The sequence below is a fragment of the Anastrepha ludens genome, chromosome 5 (assembly GCF_028408465.1).
Source record: "Anastrepha ludens isolate Willacy chromosome 5, idAnaLude1.1, whole genome shotgun sequence".
Taxonomy (NCBI): Eukaryota; Metazoa; Arthropoda; class Insecta; order Diptera; family Tephritidae; genus Anastrepha; species Anastrepha ludens.
In genome coordinates this window covers 104,674,915-104,701,890 of record NC_071501.1, presented here as the reverse complement: position 1 = coordinate 104,701,890, position 26,976 = coordinate 104,674,915, and the positions used below count along the sequence as shown (strand labels likewise).

The 26,976-nt window shown below is 35.6% G+C and overlaps 3 protein-coding genes across 3 annotated transcripts; 1 reads left to right on the top strand and 2 right to left on the bottom strand.

Moving 5' to 3' along the window:
• Positions 1-2,237: 2,237 nt before the first annotated feature.
• Positions 2,238-3,034, bottom strand: LOC128863251 (protein insensitive-like). The gene is made up of 2 exons (XM_054102331.1): positions 2,916-3,034; positions 2,238-2,676 (listed from the first exon to the last, which is right to left on the bottom strand). The coding sequence occupies exons 1-2, from the start codon at positions 2,931-2,933 to the stop codon at positions 2,356-2,358; spliced, it is 339 nt and encodes a 112-aa protein (XP_053958306.1). The 5' UTR covers positions 2,934-3,034; the 3' UTR covers positions 2,238-2,355.
• Positions 3,035-7,642: 4,608 nt separating this feature from the next.
• On the bottom strand, positions 7,643-8,438 carry LOC128864408 (protein insensitive-like). Its single transcript, XM_054104046.1, has 2 exons — positions 8,321-8,438; positions 7,643-8,081 (listed from the first exon to the last, which is right to left on the bottom strand). The coding sequence occupies exons 1-2, from the start codon at positions 8,336-8,338 to the stop codon at positions 7,761-7,763; spliced, it is 339 nt and encodes a 112-aa protein (XP_053960021.1). The 5' UTR covers positions 8,339-8,438; the 3' UTR covers positions 7,643-7,760.
• A 1,881-nt stretch (positions 8,439-10,319) lies between these two features.
• On the top strand, positions 10,320-17,376 carry LOC128864404 (uncharacterized). Its single transcript, XM_054104042.1, has 3 exons — positions 10,320-10,619; positions 15,157-15,325; positions 15,572-17,376. The coding sequence occupies exons 2-3, from the start codon at positions 15,308-15,310 to the stop codon at positions 17,318-17,320; spliced, it is 1,767 nt and encodes a 588-aa protein (XP_053960017.1). The 5' UTR covers positions 10,320-10,619; positions 15,157-15,307; the 3' UTR covers positions 17,321-17,376.
• Positions 17,377-26,976: the final 9,600 nt, after the last annotated feature.

The window sequence follows — 26,976 nt, the reverse complement described above, 5'->3', positions numbered from 1 at the left end:
GCTGCCATTTCTTTTAAACTGCATTCAACTTTCAAATCTATCCCAATAGCTAAACCTTTTAATAGTAGTAGTATTACTATATTTTTTTATTCGATACTTTTAATATAATTAACAATATTGGAAATTCATATGAAAAATAGAGTAGGATAAATAAAATCATAGGCATTTAGCATTTGATGCTGTATGTCTGCAAAGCACTTCAAATTTAAAACTAAGCGAACTCTCTCTTAAGATATTCAACACCTGCGGTAGATCCAAAACTTTCTCATTCGATTATTTGAAGAAATAGGACACACACCGATAAAATGGAACGTATCTTCAACGACATTTAATGCAAACAGTACAAGTTGAGCGTTAAGCTTTAGTAAGCCACCTCTAGCTCTAAAAATAAGCTTATACAGGGTGACCGATGGGAATCTGACGTTTTTGAAATGAACAGTACACAGTTATTTTAAATGAAATATTTTATTTTAATACACAAAATTCTTTGTCATGACATGCCATTTGAAGATTAATATTATTTGTGAAAAATTACGTCGGGTAAGTGGTGCCCATCCTCCTGAATGCAGTTTTCCAGCCTTCTCCAAAAATTGACCATCACACGAGTCATCAGTTCAACATCAATTGTAGCCACTTCTTTCCTGATTGCCTCTTTCAGTTCTGCCAATGTGAGGGCTCTGTGAGAGTATACACGTGATTTGAGATACCCCCACGCGCGTGTTTACGTGCAGAGCGCCCAGGGCTACGAGTCAGCGCGGCTCTCACACGCTCGATGTTGTCTGGTGTTCTTGCTGTCTTAGTCGGACCTGGTGGCTTCTTTTTCGTAATAGATCCTGTTGTTCGTAGATTATGAACCCAACTGAGAATCGTGTTGCGGCTTGGAACGGTTCCACGACGCCCACGATTGAAACGCACGCGAAAAAGTCGCTGCACGGTAATAACAGACCCGCCATTCTGCACAAATGCGTAATACGGAAACATGCAATGTTCAACCGTCCACCGCTCCATAGCTACTGAAACGGCATCGAATGGCGAGATTACTGGCTTGTAATTCGCCTCCCTACTCCTCTCACCGGCAGAGTACTAGCCATCCCAAAAACGTGAGATTCCCGTCGGTCACCCTGTAGTATACGCCGAGAGCTCATCATTATAATGAATTGATTCTAGCGGTGCCAAATGCGAATAATGTCTTTTGAGCGCATTCAGCAAAAGCTGTCAGTTTTTTCTGGACCAATTTTTAATAGATAAAAGGCAAGCTAATCTTAATAGACGAGGGGCAAACATTTAGGAAGAATCCATTCTACACCATTGTATTTTTAGTCCACTTCTTAACCCAATGCATTCTCTGCCTTATTGCTTTCTTAAAGTACGTTCACATATGCAGCAATTAGCAATAAAACCACAAATTTAATCTACTCGTTCACATATGGCAGATTATCTGCAAAATTGACAATCAGCTGTCAATACTGTTGTGAAAGGTTTTTCTACATAGGAATTGCTTTGGTGGAATATTTCAGTGTTTTTGGTTTGTCTAACTATTATTAACGACAGCTGATTTAGAAGGAGAAGGAATAACTAATTTAATTACGCAAATGGCTGCTAGTAATAAACAGTTGGAGGAAATCCGTAAAACTCCGTTATTGTTACCATTTCTACTATCATGTCGGCAGCTTTCCCTCCCACAACTCCAAACGAAACTCTGCTGCCGCTCTACCAGCGCGATCGTTTTTTTTTTCTGTAAAATGAATCCAATCCTTCCCTCGTCACAAAAATATTCATAGACTCTACCTCTTACAAAGAACTATTGCAAATACGTTTTTTTTTCACAAATGGCCAATATAAAGCAAAAACAAATTTTGGATTCTGGGTATATATGTGCAACATATAATTAATTGGCGCTTACACCCCTTTTAGGTGTGTGGCCGAACTCCTCCTCCTATTTGTGGCGTGTGTCGTGTTAACTTCTGGGGATGATCGACAAAAATATGTGCTGCCTCGAATGAGTTAAATGAGTGTATGTTAGATGTCCATGAGTGTGTCTACCAGATTTCAATAGTCCTGTATCTCATTTTCTAAAAACACCTATCCATTCTTTTTTTTGTTTTTTTGCACCAACACTGTGGCCGTTGAAAGATATTTATGCTGAAAATTTCACAATTTCATGTCCGTCTTTCTTGTACCAAAATGTAGCCAAAAATGGTACTTCAAATTATATAATTAAGTAGAAGAAATATAAATAATGTTCCTCGTACATTAATTTTTATTATACTTTAATTGCAGTTACTTGTATTTTAAAATATATAATTTTAACTTTTGATAGTTTTTTTTCGTTTTTGGTACCCATTTCACTATCTTCTAGTCCTTATTTCCCTTATTTTCTTCTTCCCACAATTTTCTCTGTTCGGCGCAAACTGCGGCGATAGTATTACGAACTTCCTCTTCAGACACTCCACTCCTGGTTGTGACCGCAAATATAATATCGTTTATAATATCTTCATCCAGCACTTTCTCATGTGGTTCTTCCTCAAAAGGCGGCGATTCCTCTTCAGTTGTTGCGTGTGGAGCTGATGGTTGATTGTTCATGGTTGTTGTGCAATTTAGATTGCGCGGTTTTGTCGCTTCTGCGGCATTTACGGCCAGTTGCTGCTGGGAATGACGATTGTCTGATGAAGTGGGCTAAAATAGGAAATAGAAGAGATAAGGTCTGAGTTAATATTGATACAAAATGAATATTGCATTTAAATTTTTATATAATTGTATAATTTTTTATAAATCACTTGGTCATCTATAGCCATACCCTTTACAAATAGCTTTACCCTATATTAATCACGCTTTTCTTAATTTTGATCACAAGTAAGGCACACTGAAAGGCACTGCCTTTACTAAAGCGAGCCTATTTTCTTCTGTAAACTTACCAATTGTTTATTATCCATGATTTGAGATAAAATAATTTGATAAAAGTCTATAAAAAGTATTGCGAGCTGCTTTCACTCGTTCGTCTTGTTGAACTGTTAGTTAATATTTTTAAGAATATTTATCGTACTCTGAAATAACAGTAGCTAAAAATTAATTCTAATACAGTTCTGCCTTTTCCTTTCGCGTTTCATATATGTACATATATATATAAATGTACATAAATTTACAGTAAAACCATCGACCGTCACAACAAATAAAATGCTAGAAATGCTTAGGGTATTCAGTCGTAAGTTAAACGCGTAAGCGAGTAAACAATGTTTAAGACTCTGGTTTAGTAATCCAGTTATCGAACTTAGAGCAATTATTGTGAGAGATTTTATTTGAATAAAAACGTAACGAATTCTCAACAATATTAATCTTACTGTATACCGTGGCTATCACCACAGCTCTCATTCGGGCTTATCTAGAGTATTGAAATCGGGTGCCCTAAGTTGTGTGGGATTTTTACCTGTTATGGATATATCACCCTTTAATTGGGAAGATGCCGAAATGTTGTCCATTCGAAAATAGTCAATAATTTCCGCATAAAATCCACAATATTTTCTCCGCTTAAAATTTTGAGGGTTTCGGGAGTATAGCGTGGGCATTGGAACAAGACGTGATCGACATATTTTTCCATATCCGTGCAGATTGAGCATTTGGTGAACTGTGATATGATGCATTCATATATGTATGTATGTAAACATGCCTTCTAAATGCTCTACAGTACTCGTACATCCATTTACGAAAGCTCTCAATTAATAAAAAGTGCACAAAAACATATGTACATACATATGAGTATATTGCCCCAAAGTTAGAAAATTACTCTGAAAGAGGAGTGCGACTTATTTGGATGTTACTGTACATACATTCAGCCTTCGGATGTAGCCCAAAGTACCAAATATTTAATATTGATGAAATCGTTGAAGCTTCTGTGAGTTGTATTCACACACAGTAGTGTTCATAACAACAGGGACCAAATCACCTTTTATTTCAAAGCTTTAATACATACAAATATTTCGTCTTTAATATAACAATTCAAATACCAAATAATAATGTAACAATTCATAGTAAAAACCTAAAAATTTGTATCAGAGAATTACATGCAACAAATTTGTTGACGAAAAAACGAATTTCTTGCGGATTTGGGAGAATCTTAATATTATTGCTGTTGCATATCTGCATGTACATACAGCCAGTCCCACCTTATTTGATACAGATACGATTTTTTTATATTTTATTTTATTTCATTTCCCAACATAAAATACAAAAACGTGTTCACTCATTTCATTGCAATATAAAAAAGAAAAACATACAGAAAACTCGCGCCGCAGCTTCAATGATGCAGTTAAAAGAACTGCTATTCCCGGCGCATTTTCACCATCCGAAATCGTATCTTTGGTATGCGAGAATTTGCACTTACAGAATGAGTTTGACATAAAGCAATATTAAATTTTATGTAACCATGGGTCCGCGTACTTCGACAGAAAAGCGTGACTTAGTTTTGTCAAGTTTAGCCAGTACAACAACTGCTTAAGGCGCCTCATACTCAATGGCAATTTGAGAAGGAAACTGAAAGCATCTCACCAATTTGCTTATACCATTAACTATTCTTGATGAAATTGGCGACCGCCATAGCCGATGGGTTGGTTGGTGACTGCCATTCGGAATTCGGAGCACGTAGGTTCGAATATCTGTGCAATACCAAGATGAAGAACAAGTTTTTTCTAATAGCGGTCGCCCCTCGGCAGGCAATGGCAAACCTCCAAGTGTATTTCATAACAAAGTTCCTCTGTTAACTACATATATGAAAAATATTTGCGTAATTTGATAGATGTAAGTTAAAGCGCAAATAACACCGAAGAAGTACTTTATATTGGTGATTTTAATCATGGTATATTAATATTACTTGGGTGAATAATAATAATGTTTTATTGCCATCAAATTTAAAGTCTGATCTTAACTTGCTTTTCTATTAGGCCATTGTCACATGGCTTTAACCAAATTAACTCTGTCGTCCGTAATGGAAATAAAATCTTGGATTTAGTATTTATTTCTGCCGAGTTAAGGAATGCATAGCTCCTATATCAAATAAAACATTTCATCATAATACGCTAGATATTGACCATCTCAACTTTCTTCGATTAAGAGAAGAATTTCTTTATTTCAGTAGCATTTGATAAATTTAGAATCAACTCCAAGCGTAAAGCAAACGGTTATCCAACTAGTTTTGTCTATGGAAATATTGCATCGCACAATCCCATTGAATCTTGCAATCTATTCGCAAATTTGTATCAAAAAGTGTACGATAAGTATGACTCAAATAATAACCATACAATTGAACTGTTGTCATTGGAAATCCTTGAGAGTTTTACGGCGACACGGTGGAGGATATCAAACTCGCAATCGCTAATCTGAAAAATGGTAATAGTTTGGTTCATGAGGGTCTTGCTGCCATTTCTTTTAAACTGCATTCAACTTTCAAATCTATCCCAATAGCTAAACCTTTTAATAGTAGTAGTATTACTATATTTTTTTATTCGATACTTTTAATATAATTAACAATATTGGAAATTCATATGAAAAATAGAGTAGGATAAATAAAATCATAGGCATTTAGCATTTGATGCTGTATGTCTGCAAAGCACTTCAAATTTAAAACTAAGCGAACTCTCTCTTAAGATATTCAACACCTGCGGTAGATCCAAAACTTTCTCATTCGATTATTTGAAGAAATAGGACACACACCGATAAAATGGAACGTATCTTCAACGACATTTAATGCAAACAGTACAAGTTGAGCGTTAAGCTTTAGTAAGCCACCTCTAGCTCTAAAAATAAGCTTATACAGGGTGACCGATGGGAATCTGACGTTTTTGAAATGAACAGTACACAGTTATTTTAAATGAAATATTTTATTTTAATACACAAAATTCTTTGTCATGACATGCCATTTGAAGATTAATATTATTTGTGAAAAATTACGTCGGGTAAGTGGTGCCCATCCTCCTGAATGCAGTTTTCCAGCCTTCTCCAAAAATTGACCATCACACGAGTCATCAGTTCAACATCAATTGTAGCCACTTCTTTCCTGATTGCCTCTTTCAGTTCTGCCAATGTGAGGGCTCTGTGAGAGTATACACGTGATTTGAGATACCCCCACGCGCGTGTTTACGTGCAGAGCGCCCAGGGCTACGAGTCAGCGCGGCTCTCACACGCTCGATGTTGTCTGGTGTTCTTGCTGTCTTAGTCGGACCTGGTGGCTTCTTTTTCATAATAGATCCTGTTGTTCGTAGATTATGAACCCAACTGAGAATCGTGTTGCGGCTTGGAACGGTTCCACGACGCCCACGATTGAAACGCACGCGAAAAAGTCGCTGCACGGTAATAACAGACCCGCCATTCTGCACAAATGCGTAATACGGAAACATGCAATGTTCAACCGTCCACCGCTCCATAGCTACTGAAACGGCATCGAATGGCGAGATTACTGGCTTGTAATTCGCCTCCCTACTCCTCTCACCGGCAGAGTACTAGCCATCCCAAAAACGTGAGATTCCCGTCGGTCACCCTGTAGTATACGCCGAGAGCTCATCATTATAATGAATTGATTCTAGCGGTGCCAAATGCGAATAATGTCTTTTGAGCGCATTCAGCAAAAGCTGTCAGTTTTTTCTGGACCAATTTTTAATAGATAAAAGGCAAGCTAATCTTAATAGACGAGGGGCAAACATTTAGGAAGAATCCATTCTACACCATTGTATTTTTAGTCCACTTCTTAACCCAATGCATTCTCTGCCTTATTGCTTTCTTAAAGTACGTTCACATATGCAGCAATTAGCAATAAAACCACAAATTTAATCTACTCGTTCACATATGGCAGATTATCTGCAAAATTGACAATCAGCTGTCAATACTGTTGTGAAAGGTTTTTCTACATAGGAATTGCTTTGGTGGAATATTTCAGTGTTTTTGGTTTGTCTAACTATTATTAACGACAGCTGATTTAGAAGGAGAAGGAATAACTAATTTAATTACGCAAATGGCTGCTAGTAATAAACAGTTGGAGGAAATCCGTAAAACTCCGTTATTGTTACCATTTCTACTATCATGTCGGCAGCTTTCCCTCCCACAACTCCAAACGAAACTCTGCTGCCGCTCTACCAGCGCGATCGTTTTTTTTTTCTGTAAAATGAATCCAATCCTTCCCTCGTCACAAAAATATTCATAGACTCTACCTCTTACAAAGAACTATTGCAAATACGTTTTTTTTTCACAAATGGCCAATATAAAGCAAAAACAAATTTTGGATTCTGGGTATATATGTGCAACATATAATTAATTGGCGCTTACACCCCTTTTAGGTGTGTGGCCGAACTCCTCCTCCTATTTGTGGCGTGTGTCGTGTTAACTTCTGGGGATGATCGACAAAAATATGTGCTGCCTCGAATGAGTTAAATGAGTGTATGTTAGATGTCCATGAGTGTGTCTACCAGATTTCAATAGTCCTGTATCTCATTTTCTAAAAACACCTATCCATTCTTTTTTTTGTTTTTTTGCACCAACACTGTGGCCGTTGAAAGATATTTATGCTGAAAATTTCACAATTTCATGTCCGTCTTTCTTGTACCAAAATGTAGCCAAAAATGGTACTTCAAATTATATAATTAAGTAGAAGAAATATAAATAATGTTCCTCGTACATTAATTTTTATTATACTTTAATTGCAGTTACTTGTATTTTAAAATATATAATTTTAACTTTTGATAGTTTTTTTTCGTTTTTGGTACCCATTTCACTATCTTCTAGTCCTTATTTCCCTTATTTTCTTCTTCCCACAATTTTCTCTGTTCGGCGCAAACTGCGGCGATAGTATTACGAACTTCCTCTTCAGACACTCCACTCCTGGTTGTGACCGCAAATATAATATCGTTTATAATATCTTCATCCAGCACTTTCTCATGTGGTTCTTCCTCAAAAGGCGGCGATTCCTCTTCAGTTGTTGCGTGTGGAGCTGATGGTTGATTGTTCATGGTTGTTGTGCAATTTAGATTGCGCGGTTTTGTCGCTTCTGCGGCATTTACGGCCAGTTGCTGCTGGGAATGACGATTGTCTGATGAAGTGGGCTAAAATAGGAAATAGAAGAGATAAGGTCTGAGTTAATATTGATACAAAATGAATATTGCATTTAAATTTTTATATAATTGTATAATTTTTTATAAATCACTTGGTCATCTGTAGCCATACCCTTTACAAATAGCTTTACCCTATATTAATCACGCTTTTCTTAATTTTGATCACAAGTAAGGCACACTGAAAGGCACTGCCTTTACTAAAGCGAGCCTATTTTCTTCTGTAAACTTACCAATTGTTTATTATCCATGATTTGAGATAAAATAATTTGATAAAAGTCTATAAAAAGTATTGCGAGCTGCTTTCACTCGTTCGTCTTGTTGAACTGTTAGTTAATATTTTTAAGAATATTTATCGTACTCTGAAATAACAGTAGCTAAAAATTAATTCTAATACAGTTCTGCCTTTTCGTTTCGCGTTTCATATATGTACATATATATATAAATGTACATAAATTTACAGTAAAACCATCGACCGTCACAACAAATAAAATGCTAGAAATGCTTAGGGTATTCAGTCGTAAGTTAAACGCGTAAGCGAGTAAACAATGTTTAAGACTCTGGTTTAGTAATCCAGTTATCGAACTTAGAGCAATTATTGTGAGAGATTTTATTTGAATAAAAACGTAACGAATTCTCAACAATATTAATCTTACTGTATACCGTGGCTATCACCACAGCTCTCATTCGGGCTTATCTAGAGTATTGAAATCGGGTGCCCTAAGTTGTGTGGGATTTTTACCTGTTATGGATATATCACCCTTTAATTGGGAAGATGCCGAAATGTTGTCCATTCGAAAATAGTCAATAATTTCCGCATAAAATCCACAATATTTTCTCCGCTTAAAATTTTGAGGGTTTCGGGAGTATAGCGTGGGCATTGGAACAAGACGTGATCGACATATTTTTCCATATCCGTGCAGATTGAGCATTTGGTGAACTGTGATATGATGCATTCATATATGTATGTATGTAAACATGCCTTCTAAATGCTCTACAGTACTCGTACATCCATTTACGAAAGCTCTCAATTAATAAAAAGTGCACAAAAACATATGTACATACATATGAGTATATTGCCCCAAAGTTAGAAAATTACTCTGAAAGAGGAGTGCGACTTATTTGGATGTTACTGTACATACATTCAGCCTTCGGATGTAGCCCAAAGTACCAAATATTTAATATTGATGAAATCGTTGAAGCTTCTGTGAGTTGTATTCACACACAGTAGTGTTCATAACAACAGGGACCAAATCACCTTTTATTTCAAAGCTTTAATACATACAAATATTTCGTCTTTAATATAACAATTCAAATACCAAATAATAATGTAACAATTCATAGTAAAAACCTAAAAATTTGTATCAGAGAATTACATGCAACAAATTTGTTGACGAAAAAACGAATTTCTTGCGGATTTGGGAGAATCTTAATATTATTGCTGTTGCATATCTGCATGTACATACAGCCAGTCCCACCTTATTTGATACAGATACGATTTTTTTATATTTTATTTTATTTCATTTCCCAACATAAAATACAAAAACGTGTTCACTCATTTCATTGTAATATAAAAAAGAAAAACATACAGAAAACTCGCGCCGCAGCTTCAATGATGCAGTTAAAAGAACTGCTATTCCCGGCGCATTTTCACCATCCGAAATCGTATCTTTGGTATGCGAGAATTTGCACTTACAGAATGAGTTTGACATAAAGCAATATTAAATTTTATGTAACCATGGGTCCGCGTACTTCGACAGAAAAGCGTGACTTAGTTTTGGAGCATTTCGAAAAAGGAAGTGGTGTCGTAAAATAGCTGAAATTGTGCATTATTTATCGCTTTATGCATGAAAATCGTGTTGTAAATAAGGCGCGACAGTGCCAAATAAAACTTTCACAGCGAAAGAGTGGCAGTGGTGCGTACGGCATATGAAGAAAAATCCAGCAACAAGCGCTCCAAAGTTAACTGAAATGGCCGAAAAGGATTTACGTAAGACTTGCCATCCAGAAACTGGCAGAAACTTAAATGGCAGAATAGTGCAAAGAATAGAAGTAAGAGATTGCAGTTTGCGCGAGACCATCTAAGTAGACCATATAAATGGTGGCGACGTTATGGTTTGGAGATTGCGTTCGCGTTATTAATACATCTTGGGTCGGAAACAAACCGACACTACTGTAGCTGAAAGAAGAATAATTTCGCATATGCATAATGAGGGCAAACGGCGAATCGCAGTTGTTTTACTATTTATAACATAACAAAACGCTTCAAAGAGGAAACAAATCTTAAGAGCCGAGATCATACGGGAAGACCTCGCAAATTGACCCTCAGTGATGAACGCCATCTAATAAGAAAAATAAAATGAATCAAAAATTACATCAACGCAAGTGGTAGCAGAAGTACTTGAAGGGATTAATAAAGAAATCCGTCCGAAAACAGTTCGCAGGGCTTTGAAACGTGCCGGGTATGGCTTGCGAATGGCTCGAAGGAAACCACTCATCAGGAAGAAAACCACTCATCAATTCGGCGAATAAGTAAGATTGCAATCCATTATCATAAGTTATTTCAAAAACTTTATTGCAAATATTTGGTTCCTTTAAAATTATTTTCACGTAGCAAGTGCAATCTTCCATTGATCATTCAAAAGCTATAACTTAAGTTTAAATTTCCTTAAAATGTTTAAATTTATTTTTATTTCATTTTATAAACTGCATTACGCGTACATATTGTAGTTAGTACTTAAAGTTTCATATTTTTCTTGCGTGTTATTTCATTTATCGCATTTTATTTCTTTATATGTATGTATTTTGTAAGCCGCGTTATAAAATTTGTATTGGTGGCCATTAATTCGAAGCAAACCAATTTTTAATAAATATGTTTTGCGTTTCGTTCATAAGACTTTCCAATGATATTTCATTTAATTGAAACTCTTTTCCGATTATTTCTGCATCTTTATTGGCTTTATAATTTTTTGTGATGCCTTCGTCCTTTTTTATATTGAAATTCATGAAAATGTTACCTGCTTATTATTGAAAATGAAGACAAAAATTAGGGTTTGGCGTTAGCTTATGGGGTATTCTATTGTCCTTGAGAGTGACCTCATCGTGAATTTCTTTATCTGATCTGAGTAAATGTTAGCATAAATTGCATTACAATGCTCGAACAAACTTTCGCGCTTCGTCCTTTTTTTGTTTTGAAATTCATGGAAAGATTACCTGATTATTATTGAAAATTATGACAACAATTAGGTTTTGACGTTAGCTTATGGAGTTTTCTATTGTCATTGAGACTGCACCTATTGGGTCTCATCGTAAATTTCCTTGTAAGCAAATATTCACGATTTCTATCTGAGCAAATATTCCCATAAATTGTAATACAATTGAAGAACAGATTTTCGGCCTTCGTCCTTTTTTTATATTGAAATTCATGAAAATGTTACCTGCTTATTATTGAAAATGAAGACAAAAATTGGGGTTTGGCGTTAGCTTATGGGGTATTCTATTGTCCTTGAGAGTGACCTCATCGTGAATTTCTTTATCTGATCTGAGTAAATGTTAGCATAAATTGCATTACAATGCTCGAACAAACTTTCGCGCTTCGTCCTTTTTTTGTTTTGAAATTCATGGAAAGATTACCTGATTATTATTGAAAATTATGACAACAATTAGGTTTTGACGTTAGCTTATGGGGTATTCTATTGTCATTGAGACTGCACCTATTGGGTCTCATCGTAAATTTCCTTGTAAGCAAATATTCACGATTTCTATCTGAGCAAATATTCCCATAAATTGTAATACAATTGAAGAACAGATTTTCGGCCTTCGTCCTTTTTTTATATTGAAATTCATGAAAATGTTACCTGCTTATTATTGAAAATGAAGACAAAAATTAGGGTTTGGCGTTAGCTTATGGGGTATTCTATTGTCCTTGAGAGTGACCTCATCGTGAATTTCTTTATCTGATCTGAGTAAATGTTAGCATAAATTGCATTACAATGCTCGAACAAACTTTCGCGCTTCGTCCTTTTTTTGTTTTGAAATTCATGGAAAGATTACCTGATTATTATTGAAAATTATGACAACAATTAGGTTTTGACGTTAGCTTATGGGGTATTCTATTGTCATTGAGACTGCACCTATGGGGTCTCATCGTAAATTTCCTTGTAAGCAAATATTCACGATTTCTATCTGAGCAAATATTCCCATAAATTGTAATACAATTGAAGAACAGATTTTCGGCCTTCGTCCTTTTTTTATATTGAAATTCATGAAAATGTTACCTGCTTATTATTGAAAATGAAGACAAAAATTAGGGTTTGGCGTTAGCTTATGGGGTATTCTATTGTCCTTGAGAGTGACCTCATCGTGAATTTCTTTATCTGATCTGAGTAAATGTTAGCATAAATTGCATTACAATGCTCGAACAAACTTTCGCGCTTCGTCCTTTTTTTGTTTTGAAATTCATGGAAAGATTACCTGATTATTATTGAAAATTATGACAACAATTAGGTTTTGACGTTAGCTTATGGGGTATTCTATTGTCATTGAGACTGCACCTATTGGGTCTCATCGTAAATTTCCTTGTAAGCAAATATTCACGATTTCTATCTGAGCAAATATTCCCATAAATTGTAATACAATTGAAGAACAGATTTTCGGCCTTCGTCCTTTTTTTATATTGAAATTCATGAAAATGTTACCTGCTTATTATTGAAAATGAAGACAAAAATTGGGGTTTGGCGTTAGCTTATGGGGTATTCTATTGTCCTTGAGAGTGACCTCATCGTGAATTTCTTTATCTGATCTGAGTAAATGTTACCATGAATTGCATTACAATGCTCGAACAAACTTTCGCGCTTCGTCCTTTTTTTGTTTTGAAATTCATGGAAAGATTACCTGATTATTATTGAAAATTATGACAACAATTAGGTTTTGGCGTTAGCATTTGCAAAGGATTTACAATGTAGGGGAAATTGAGAGCGCAAGGTGAAAGTTGTCCTGAAGTGGAAGCTAATAATTCCTACTGTAAAAATGTTTAAACTAGAACTCCATACCAAGCCTTCCAGCAATTTTCAGTGCTTTATTCAACCTGATTTAAAAGACATAGTAAAAAACAAGAATATCAATAGAGAGTTTAGTAATAAAGAAATATTAAAGTAAAATTGAGCCGCCTTACCCGCACATGTCATTTAAGGCAGTCCTTTTCCCGCTTTGCCGACATATGTATGTTCATTTGTACCATTTGCTTCATCTGTTCGCCACTTGCTAAGTTTTGGCGAAAAGAAGAGCCCCAATACGAGTAAGTTTTTCTCGTTAAGTAGGCTGCAGACGACGAAAATCATACGATTCCTTATGCTTCCAAGGGAAAAAATTATTCACACAAAGTATGAATTTTAAATTTTAACTCATTTCCTTTTTCGAAAAAAGCGACCTATGCTTTGCACTAAGTCCCGTTATGAATATGATCATTCGAAACTCAAATTTTTTGTCATTCCAAGTATTGCTTTCGCGTTATTAATTTTCGTTAATTTTTCACTCATGGAGTAAAGTTTTGTTAAGTTTATGTTAGTTTTAAATAAACAATAAATTTGTGCATTTTTCCTAGGACAACATTTTTTTCTCAAGATACAGCTTATCGAATGAAAAATTAGTTTTTGTGTGAATAATTTTGTCCGTAAGTGAATATTATAGTGGAGAGCAATAGTATTAATTTTTCATTGTTGGTCTTTTTAAATTGTGCTCACCAACACACTCTCAAAGTCAATTTTGCCCACCTCATTCCAAGTGGAACAGGAACGTTGGCTTATATACATAAATACAGTGCACTCGCGGTAACTCGAATAGCCGCTAAGTCGAACGACGTGCTAACTCGAACACATTTTTTCCCCTATTGACTTCTTTGTAACTCGAACAATAAGAAAGCGCTATAACTCGAACAAAAAAACAAATTTATTTGTACACACATTCTTTTCAAACATGTACATTTTGTACATAGATACATATGTAATAGTATATGTATATAAATTATATGTATACTAGTGTATTGTCCATATGAATATTTCGGCGTTAATATCCCGTTAGTTTTCTGGGAACAACATCTTGCATTGACCAAATTGCTTTAAATTTGTCATTTGTAGTGTATCAGTGCACGTGAGTAATGGATTGTAAAAGGTTGAAGTGTTTAACATTAAAAGAGAGGGCTGAAGTCCTTAACAAAATTAAACGTGGACGTAGTGTTACTTCTCTAGCGAAGGAATATGGGGTAGCCAAGTCCACCATAAGTCTTATAAAAAAGAAAGATAAGGCAATTTATGGCTTGCACTAACGCTACCGGCAACCATAAGCTTAAACTTCTCGTTATTGACAAAGCAAGAAATCCTCGTGTTTTCAAAAATTTTAACTGTCCGGTGGAGTACAAAAATTCCAAATCAGCCTGGATGACTTCGGCGATTTTCAAAGACTGGTTTCATAATTCGTTCGTGCCGCAGGTAAAATCCAGATTCATTAAAGCAATTTTTTTAACCAAGTTAAATGACTTTAATATTTAGGTAAGAAAATATTTGAAAGATGGGGGACTACCTGAGAAGGCTCTTCTTCTAATTGATAATGCCCCATCACATCCCAACGAAATCGAATTAAAGTCCGAGGATGGTTTAATTTTAACTATGTTTATGCCGCCGAATGTGACACCATTGATCCAGCCAATGGACCAAAATGTAATTCGTATAACGAAACTATACTACAGAAATTTTCTACTGGCTTCCATTTTCAACAATCGATCGAAAAATCGATATCGATGACTGTTTTTTTAACATAGCACACTCAATTGATAAGTCGAACCAATTCGATAAATCGAACAGCGCCTGTTTTAATTAGTTCGAGTTATCGCGAGTGCACTGTATGTGTGTTATCACTTGGCTAGGTATTTCTAGCATTGTATTTGATGTGTATTGTTGTTGTGAGAGTTTGGTTTCATCTGTACACTTATGTGTGTACGTATGTGTGTATATGAGGTCGCAAAGAGAGGAGGTCGCACTGCATTAGAATTAACTCTTACCTTCCCGTATTTCAGAGTACGAGAGACATTCTTATAAATACCAACTAACCGTCTGAGCAAGGACTATTATTGTCAGAAAGATCTATCAGGACGAACCAGTAGAAGCAGCTCGAAGTACTATTTGTAAAATTTTATTAATATTATCTCAAGTAATGTTTGGCGAAATATGGATAATAAACAATTGGTAAGTTAAGAGAAGAAACTTTGCTTTTGTAAATGGGTTCGCTTTAAGAAAAGCAATGCCTTTCAATGTGTTTTACTTGTGATCAAAATTAAAGCGATTAATAAAGGGTAAAGCTATTTGTAAATGGTATGGCTATAGATGACCAAGTGATTTTTTAAAATTATACAATTATATAAAAATTTAAATGAAACACTCAATTTGTATCAATATTAACTGAGAACTTATCTCTTCTATTTCCTATTTTAGCCCACTTCATCATGTAAAAATGAGCAAAACAAAGAGGTGTTTATGGCTTGTACGCAGAATGTCATTGAGCAAAAATGTGCTAAGCTTGAACAAGATAATTTTTACCTTTCTGAAAAAGTAAATGAAATGAATATTAGCGACAAAGAAAATAAGCAAAAAATTACTGGACTTAAGCAATATAATTTTTACCTTAATAAAAAACTGAGTGAAATGATTATAATCAACAAAGAAAGTAAACAAAATTATGCTGAGCTTGAGCAAAATAATTTTTTCCTTGTTAAAAAACTGCATGAAATGAGTATTATAAACAAAGAAAGTAAACAAAATTATGCTGAGCTTAAACAAAATAATGCTGAGCTTAAGCAAAATAATATTTACCTTAATAAAGAACTGAGTGAAATGATTTTTAGCTACAAAGAATGTGAGCAAAAAGTTGCTGAGCTTGAAAAACAACTAAACGACCAAACAAAAGTGATACTGAAATTGAAGAATAAGGATAGGCGTAGTAAGCAGCAACATTATTTCCCACAACAGCGTCATTCCCAGCAGGAGGATAACTTCCACCAACAAGACACGCCACCTCAAATGCAGTCATATCATGTGCTAAGTCCAAAAAATACTCAGCAACGCGAAGAGGTCACTTGCCTGCATAGCGACCTGCAAGGACAACCGGAACAACACCTGGAGCCCAATAATACGCACGTTCAGTATATGGCACAAAAAGTGCATGGAGATATACAGGCATCACCTCAAAAATACCATACTGTTCCAGCAAACTCGAATATGGGCGAAAACATCGCAGAAGTGACAGAACCGCGCATTATAAATTCTGAAACAATCATCAATAATCAAACAAACTCAATGGCCCGAAAGAAATCGCGAGCTTTAAAAAAACAACCACATGAGAAAGTGCGAGATGAAAATATTCTAAAGGATATTATATTTACGGTCGCAACTAGGAGTGGAGTGTCTGAAGAGGAAGTTCGTAATACTATTGCAACAATTCGTGCCGAAGAGGAAACACCGCGCCATGCAAATTGTACAAACGACGGACATCCAGAAATAGGAGAGGCTTTTCAGGGAAATAATCTAGACTTGCTTTGCTCCGTAGCTGCCGGAGACATGGCGATATATTTTCCGGACGAACAGAAACGGAAAGCAAATGTTATGGAATATGAGAGTGATACAGAGCAAAATGGTTCACAGGAGCACGTAAGAGTTCAACCACATTCAAAAAGGGCAGTCGCTACAAAACGGCCCACTCCTCAAAGTAGTAAGCGTAGATGCAGATGGATAAGACCTGGACTATCCCAAGAAGTGTCACAGTGCCCACTCCAACCATTGCAAATAGATGCCAATAACACAAATGACAAAGTGGCTTACGTATCGATTGGTCCTAACAAAACTCTCGTACCACAAAAATATTACGAATCAATTGATTTTACTAATGCTTCAGTGGCAACTCGAAAACTATTAGTGATCTGTTTTGATCGTGAAACATTAGCTACGCACTCATTGACCGGAAGGAGATCGCCCGCTTTTAAAGACAAACCACTTAAAGAAGCGCTAGATCCCCTAATTGTAGACGATATTATATTTGCGGTCACAACTAGGAGTGGAGTGTCTGCAAAGGAAGTACGTGCTGCCATAACCACAAAATGCGCCGACGAGAACAAAATGTGGCGAAAGAAACACCCGGAACTTAGCAAAAAAACAGATAAGGAAAATGTAGGAAATTATACTTTTTAAAATATATGTAATTGCAATTAAAGTATAATAAAGATTACTGTACGAGGAACATTATATATACTTCTATACTTAATTACACAATTTGAAGTGTCATTTTTGGCTACATTTTTGTACAGGACAGACGGACATGAAATTGTGAAATATTCAGCATACCATAAATATTTTTCAACGGCCACATTGTTGATGCCTAAAAAAGTGGATAGGTGTTTTTTTAGAAAACGATTTACAGGACTTTTAAAATCTGATAGACACACTCATGGACATCTAATACTCACTCATTTAAAAGAACTGATAAAAGCACTTCTCTTGCTGTCGTGAATTCATACACATGCGCACACACAAAAGCATTGCTTGTATCATATATGAGAGAGTGCCGTCCTCTCTTTGCAGTCTTCATAATTTATATATGTGACTCTTACTCCACAACGGACAGCGCAAACCAAGGCGAATTTCAGCCATAGATAAGTTTCAGCATACGGGCAAAATAGGAACTTTAAATGCTTTCTTTGATGTTGTGTTTATATTGCAGCATGCAAAAAATATTTTGACGTGATTACGTCTTATAATTCGATGTAGCCGGCTGCACGCACCAAAAAATGAGGCGTTACCTTGCTCATGCGGCGTTATCTTGCTCATGTGGCGTTACCTTGCTTGAACTACAAGCGAGAGCGCGGAACGAGCGACAAAGAGCACAATCGGCCCCCGCGTTCGGCAACGTCCGACATCTGGCTCTGTCCTACTTGAGTGAGCATATATATGTATGTATATGCGCATTTGTATATAAATTCACATATTTGTATTTGCATATGCCTTCTTCCTGTGTGCATGGTAATGAACCATTTCTCTGTTGAGAATAGGACGATGATAGGAAAAGTAGGAAATGAAAGAGGGTGTTTCGAGTGCAATGTGTCTTGAAAAAGGCAAATCGATGATGGTGCCTCTTAGTGTTGTTGACTTATTAACGTCTGATGCACAATCGAAATTGAACATATCTTTCATGAATTTAATAAATGTTTCCGAATTTTTTCACGTTTGTGTAAATGTAATGTGATCAATTCTATTGCGATTCCATTTACCTTCTTCTCTATATCCATCCAAAATATCTATCAACCAAATCAAATTAAAATTTTCTTTTGAAAAATGCAACCATTCCATCAGTATTTTCTTATGACGTTGTCACGTTAAACTATCGTCAGTAAACCGACTTTACAGACAACCTCTTTTTTTGTCATGATTTTGCGGTAGGTAAATAAAATTCATTCATAATCAACTATAAAGGGAGCATCGAATCCTTTTGTAATTTGTTATTCTTCGATATTCTATTCTTAACGGATATATTTTTCTTAAGAACAAAGTTTCTTCAATCGTTAGATTTTTGCGTTATATGAAAATATATACAACTTATGTATAAAAGTGCTTTATATAAGTTGTTATTAGGTTATATATATAATTGGCACTTACACCCTTTTTGGGTGTTTGCCCGAGCTCCTCCTCCTGTTTGTGGCGTGCGTCTTGGTCTTGATGTTGTTCCACAAATGCAGTTTTAAGCCGACTCTGAACGGCAGATATTTTTTATGAGGAGCTTTTTCATGACTGAAACACACTCGGAGGTTTGCCATTGCCTGCCGAGGAGCGACCGCTATTAGAAAAAACTTTTTCTTCAAATTTGTATTTCACGCAGATTCGAACCTACGTACACCGAGTTCCGAATGGTAGTCACGCATCAACGCATTCGGCTACGGCGGCTAAATTAAAACCCAAAGTAGAGGCGCCATAACCATAACGCCATAAATTTGCTGATCGAACCAACCTATGGGCAACACTGTAAACGATTAGAGGTGCCATGCCACAATTCCGTAGTCATAACCACAACGATATAGACCAATTGAATTTTGGTTTTTCGCCGTGACCATAACCAGTTGCATGGTGTTGAGTTGTGTTGCATCGTGGTATACTTGCTGTTAACTTTTCTTTAGTTTCTGCACTTCGAGCTGCACAAATGTGATGGTATATGTAAATATCAGCTGTTTATAGCTGTGGCACCAATAATTGATAAGGATAAGGATAACCATAACCAGTTGTGGTGTGATTTGCTGAATTGCGGCGAAAATCCAAAATTCCGGCAAAGTATGGCAAATTTATGGCGTTATGGTTATGACACCTCTACTTTGGACTTTTAAGACAAACTGCAAATTTTGCCATTAATTCTACTTCAATATCAGATATTTATGGGTATGGCATGATTAATCGACACATGCTGTAATGTTGCGGCTATGGTGTTATGGCTACGGCCCCACTAATTGCAGCTTAAGAAACTAAAGCAAAGGTTATAGAATTTTACTTGGTTTCGATGGTGCCAGTGAAACACCTTTTTTGTGAACGGAGGTCTATATTGGGTGTAAGCATAGTGACCACTAACAACGTAATGTTTTGCTATTTTAACATGGGAAAAATTAGTGTAATACAGTAGGTTCTGTTTTTATGCGGTTTTGAAATAGTGCGGTTTTTTTTTAAATTACAAAATGCATGTCGACCTATCGGGAATTGTACATATAAACAAGATTCTAAACCAGCTAAGCAAAAACTCATCACAGATTCATGCGGTCTATGGAACGTATCTATAGTTATAATATGGGACTAGTGCCCTTTTTTATGCGATTTTATTACATTATTTCAGATTTATGCGGTTTTAGCATTTGAAACGTATCTATAGTTTTACTATAGAAGTAGTAGCTTTTTTTATGCTGTTTTTTTTATGCTGTTTCTTGCGGAACGTATCTACCGCATAAAAACAGAACCTACTGTACTGAGTTTTTAGAACATACATATGTCCATGTATACATATGTGGCCAGTTGATAATACCCTTTCTAAAGGGATTTTGTAGTGTATTTCAAAAAATAATTTTGAATTGAAAATAAATTCATTGTTAAGCGACATTTCTTTGTTAAGCAAAACGAAGAACACTCTGAACTCTATGAAAGTTTAGCTGGTGTACCCCAGGGCAGTATAATGGGCCCAATACTGTACTCTGCACCCACGATTTACCAGTCACTAAGGAAACTATCGTCGGAACTTTTGCAGATGATACCGCTGCTCTCGCAATTGACTCTAACTCCCAGAAGCCAGTCTTAAACTCCAAAAAGGACTTGATAATTTAACTCAACGGGTAAAGGATTTGAGAATAAAATTCAATGAGACTAAATCAGTTCAAGTCTCTTTTACCCTCAATCGAAGCATTTGCCCTCCCGTGAAGCTCAATAATGTAATCATACCCCAAAATAATGCTTCGAAATATCTTCGTATGCACCTCGGCAGCAGGCTTACACTTATTTTCCCTAAGCGTAAGGCACTAGGATTCAAACTCCGAAATCTATACTGGTTACTTAATCGAAATTCTCATGTTTCTCTCAAAAAAACTTAAAACCCAGTTGGACTTATGGCATACAACTATGGCGCACTGCAGCTAGCTCTAACATCGAAATACTCCAAGGATTCCAGTCAAAAACTCTAAGAATGATTACAAACGCACCATATTACACCACAAATGCCCAAATACATAGGGATCTCAAATTTCTCACAATAGCTGAAGAAATAAATAAGACTGCAATCGCACCCAAACCCTTTAATTGCAGAAATAACTCTCAATCCGATCCCCTTTAACAGACTCAAGAGAAAGAGAACAACAGATTTATTATGCTAAATGGTAGCATCACTGGGTGTTTTTCATACTTATCTAGTATAATGTCCTAGTTTTAAGTACAAGTATTCTTCTTCTTCTCAATTGCCGCGATAACCGCTTACGCGATTTTGGCCGAGTTTAACAAAGCGCGCCACTCGTTGCTTTCTCGTGCTAACCGGTGCCAGTTGGGCACACCAAGTAAAGAAAAGTCCACCTTCATCTGAACGCATAGGAGGTCTTCCTCTTCCTCTGCTACTCAATTTCCTACTCAATCCAAAGTAGCACTTGTTGGCAAGAGATATTCTACGTTGGAATTGGAGGCTGACTTTGTTATCGGTATTAATACTGGTTCCTAAATAAACGAGGAGGTATTTCGTTTTGTCCTCGTGGTGGGTCCCAAACTCAGCGCACAACCAGCAATCCTGGGATGCTTCGCCTTCTCACGTTGGCTCGCTCCCGAACGGGTGTTCGGAAGCTACCCAGAGGATACTTGGGCTAATCTGGGAAGTTGCCCATATGCAGAAGAATCTTCCTGGCCCCTCCCAAGCGAATGGCGATCAATAACTTTCCCCACTTGAGTGGACTTCTACATATGGAACCATTCTCCAAGTACAAGTATTCCTGAATGTAAAAAACAGATTGCAATAAATAAATGTATTAAAAAAAATTGAAGCAATAATTTTCTTAATGTCTAATGTTTTCTCGTTTACAAAAGATTGAAACGGAAACCCCACTAAGTACCTGTGTTATGCACTTGCACTAAGAGGCACAGAGCGTACATTTTGTAGGCGTGTACTATATGCATCCAATTTAGCAGGTAGCCGATAAGCGAGTATTAGAAAATATGCATGTTTGTGTGTACAGATCCTTCCGTAAAAAGTTGTATCAATGTACCACATTTAGCTAAAGTAGCTATTGTTAAAACTGATTTGAATATTCTATAGGCGAGAAACAGGCAAAAACACATTATTATTTTATTGTACTTAAATTGCAAAAAACCCGGCCACCTACTGAATTTATGGAAGGTGAAAGAATTAACATTTGTATAGCAAGACTTATGCATTGAAGAATGCGCTAGTCCGTTGTTCGTTTCACAGACAATTAAAATTTTCTCAGTACCTATTCAGGTTTTATTAGCGTACATAATAAAGGATATTACGTCCCCTTAGTATAACAATAGCCCATGTGCTCATAGGCTATTATTTTTTTATTGAATTTTTGGATTCTCCATCGTCGATTTTATATGTGGTCAAAATTTTGTCAAATTCTAGTTCCACAAAGTGGGTCAAAACGTCAGTCAAAAAATAATAAATATTTACAGACATAACGAGATTTGAGTGAGAGCTACTTTCGACAAAAAGTTTGAAATTCATTTTCTCAAAACATCAAAAAATGTATAGGCTATTTTAATACTAAGGGGACGATTAGAGGGTACTCATCATCAACATAAATATGTATGGCATATATTTACGTATTTATATAATTGGCGTTTACAACCTTTATTGGGTATTTATATAGTTTTATAATTTATTTATAAATTATTTCACAAGTTATTAAAGCTAAGGGTTAAAAATATATTTCAAAATGAAAATAACACCGAATTCGATTTGGTTCATACAACGTGCAATAAAGACGAGCAAATCATCAAAAAAACCTCACTAACAGAGATAAAGCAATTAATTTCGACATTAAAAAACAACAAGTCCAATGGATATGACCTCATCTCGGGAAAAATTTGAAAGCATATGCCCGACAGTGCTATAATTTATCTTAGGAACGTTTTCAACGCTGCTGTAAAGTTCAAATACTTCACCGTACCGACTAATAAGTCGAAGTCAAAAATATTTGAGAAGCTACTCTTTAATCGCATAGAGCCTATAATAACAAAACTAAATGTAATTCCCCAACAACAGTTCGGATTTAGGCGAAAACATTCGACAATCCAACAAGTGCACAGAGTCACTCACAAAATTAATAAAGACTTCAACAATAAACAAGCATGCGTGGTTGTATATCTCGACGTAGCTAAAGTCTTTGACTAAGTATGGCTCCCTGTATTACTGCGCAAACTCCAATCTTGGTTGCCAAATGACTACTTTCTACTAAAGTTACATCCAAGATAGAAAAGTTTATGTTAAGAATAACGACGCATGTTCATACATTGAACCTATGAACGCAGGAATTCCCCAGGGCAGTGTATTAGGGCCCACTCTGTATCTCATCTACTGAAAGCATATCACCAAATTGCTTATACCATAAACTATTATTGATGAAATTGGCGACCATCGTAGCCGAATAGGTTGGTGCGTGACTACCATTCGTAATTCGGGGTACGTAGGTTCAATTCTTCGAGAAACACAATTCCCTAGGTTCTGGGACCTATATGAGCCGGAAGGAAATGTGTATTTCTAGCAAGTGGCGCAAAATTAATCAATTATGGAAATATTTATAATATTTGCAAATATCGTCGTACGGCAATCATATTTGACACTTGTGAGCTAGACAGCTGCAGCATACAAACAGACAAGACAGACGTGCTCCATTGACGTAAGGGTCAAAATAAAGATTTCCGTCATTCAAAATAATTTTTTTTTTAGTAAAAAGTTGAAGGGTTAATTTTGCGCCACCCGATTAATTTTGCGCCACCCTTTACATAGCAAATTCCGTTTCTCGATGCATTCAAGGGCTAATGAGGACCTAAGCTCAAAGAATGGCAATGCCTTGAGTGCGTAGATATCCATGCCACTGTTCCATATATCGTCCCCTTAGTATTAAAATAGCCTATACATTTTTTGATGTTTTGAGAAAATGAATTTCAAACTTTTTGTCGAAAGTAGCTCTCACTCAAAGCTCGTTATGTCTGTAAATATTTATTATTTTTTGACTGACGTTTTGACCCACTTTGTGGAACTAGAATTTGACAAAATTTTGACCACATATAAAATCGACGACGGAAAATCCAAAAATTCAATAAAAAAATAATAGCCTATGAGCACATGGGCTATTATTATACTAAGGGGACGATATTATCATTGAACCAATTATAATGATGTACATCCAGGATTTTTGGACTACAACCAAAGGATTTCCCTACAGAAACGCCAAAGAAGGGAGCTTTACCCCGCTCAACTTTCTTCAAGCACAACACATACTTTTCTGTGTTCTTTTTGTTATATTTAAGTTTAAATATTTTTCTTTGAGCACACCAAGTATAAATTATCAATGTAAATATCCCATTTCCGAACAGTGTGCCAAGACGAATTGAATATTCTATCATTCTTGCTGGTGTGCAAAAGCTAAAGGTGAAGCCTTCCGAAAACCGCTACTTTATTTTTCACGATTTTGACAGCCAGCTTACTATTAAGTTGGAATAATACAAAACAAATAAACAAAACGAGGAGAAATTACTTATTAATCTATACTATAAAGGTGTACGTTGTCCGCGCATCACTACGAAACGACAACACCAAATGACGTACAAATTTTTATACATTCATATTTTCACCCAATGAAGGTTATAGGCATGTTTTTATGATGGAACTCCCTTCCCACAACCCCCAAGCCGCGCCAAGACTCTCATTCGTCACTAATAATCGAATATTTGCTTAAATTTAATCTAAAAAATTTTAGTTTTTCCTATTTCCCACTATTTATAGCACACTCTAGACTTCATAATCCGCAAAAGCTGTTCAACTATGACCCAAATGCAAAGGTCAAAAACGGTTTGAGATAGAAAATTAATAAAAATAATTTTGCTTGATATTTTTCTGATTGGTTGTTTTCATTTTACTCAACGAGGCAACGGATGCCGGGTATTGTATTGTAATATTATGGTTATTAACATGAAGCAATAATTAAAGGTGATGTAAGTAGCCTAATTTTCACCCTGTGTTAGCCATCTTGAAGCTACTTAATAAATCCGTGTTGTCCTCTTGGAAAAGCTACTTTTTATTTCCGAGCAAATTCGAAAGAAAAAGTACTCAAAAGCGTAGAAATTAAAACTTTTGCTGAAAAAGTTAGCAGGCAATACTGTTTTGCCTATTCCATTTTGCTTAGACTTTCGCATCTTTCAATTCTATTGAAAGTTCTGTGAAAACTAAGCAACAAGTCCCTCAGGGACTTTATCGTTATGTTCAGGTAAAGTACTGCTTTCAGTACATTCTGACTTATCGATTAAATAGTGATATACTGGAGCATTTTTTCGGGGCGATGCTTGCCAAAGGCGGGTTGTATGACAATCCTAGTCCTATGGAATTTAAATATAGATTACGAAGATATTTATTAGGTGAATGAATGCATATATTACTCATTTCTGAATAACTTAACGCTTTCTATTAACAGCACGAAATACTTCAATATTAGTTGATCGTGGGAATGTTGAGGCCGACGAAACTAACTGGTTCCGTCTCAATGATACTTCTTTAGAAACTTTACAAAGTTTGCTAACAGAAGATGAGATAGTTTCAGACGTCTCTTCGCCAACGATTCATTAAATGAGGACGCTGACTTTGATAGCTTACACGGAGATGCCATTGAATATATTGCCGGTTACATAATACGCAAATTAAAGTTGACCGATTGTTCCTGCAATGAGCCTACATTTACTTGGGTTGACACTTTATCTAAGGGCGGATTAGTTAAACCAAGCACCGAGTTCTTGGACAAAATTAAAATGTTGGAATCAGCGTTTAACCAGTTCATCGGCAGGGAGCTTTAAGGTGGGATATCATTTTTACAAAAATTGTTCACATTAAGTGAAAACGTGAGTTTACGCGATGATGTTAAACGATTTTTTTTTTAAATGCCGGATTCACTTTCGAATGAAGCATCTTAACCGGTGCAATAAACAAAAGAAGAGAACAATGAGCATTCAATAAAATAATTGTTAAGAGTTTCCACTATTTGTTTTATTTATTACTTCAGTGTAGGTTTACAAGTGGCACATATAGATTCCAATCCGATGCATGGTCAAAATACATATATATATGACACAAATCCATGGGAATAGTTAAGTTAAAAATATAAATAATTAAGTACCAATTATAAAATAACATAAAATTATTCTATGGCTTACAACGACCTTTTTCAATTTTTTACTACATTTTCAGAAAGGGGATAAACGTATGCCCTTTTTTCCCTTGCTTCCAAATTGCATCAATGGATTAAGTAGCATCCGAAATCAGTTGTCAAACTTTACTTAACCTTGTATAATTGAATCATGGGTTATTAATAAAAAATTATTTTCTATGAAATTATTGTTTGTAATTCTTTTATATACATATCCTAAATCCCTCAAAACTACTCCTACGCGAGCGGGGCCGCGGGTTAAAGCTAGTTATAAATATTCAGTGAATTCAATTTAGCAATTGCAGTAATCTTAAAATAAAACTTTTTATTGCAATCGCAGTAAACGCACAATAAAACTTTTCTTTTCTTGTTGTGTAATTATTGCTTATTTTGAAATTAATATTTGAAATTCAAAATCCTTCAAATCCTTAAATAAGTTTATGATAATGAACACCAATACATCACATGAAGTAACTGTTGAAGCTAATACAGCAAGTCTGGTAAATAAACGTCATTATCGGTGAATAATGCAGGTCACAGAAGATACTGATGATGGCAAGTTAGAAAATGAAGAGAACTTACCTATTCTTCGTTGTAGAAACAGCAGGGGAAATTATGTTAAAACGAGTGTTGACAAAAAAAAGATTTTGATAAAATACTATGAAGAAGGTAAACCTATTGTAGAGTCAGCAGAATTAGCTGGAATTAATAAAAACATAGCCACTTCTATAATTAGAAGGTATGATATAAAAAGGATGGATCGACGAAATCGTGGTGGAAAAAGAAACGATAAACTAAGTGATAAGATTTTAAACTATGTGGAGAAATTAATTGAGGAAAATCTATCAATTACTTTGGAAAATATAAAAAAAAAATTTTGAAAATAAAAACGTCAACATAACCACAACA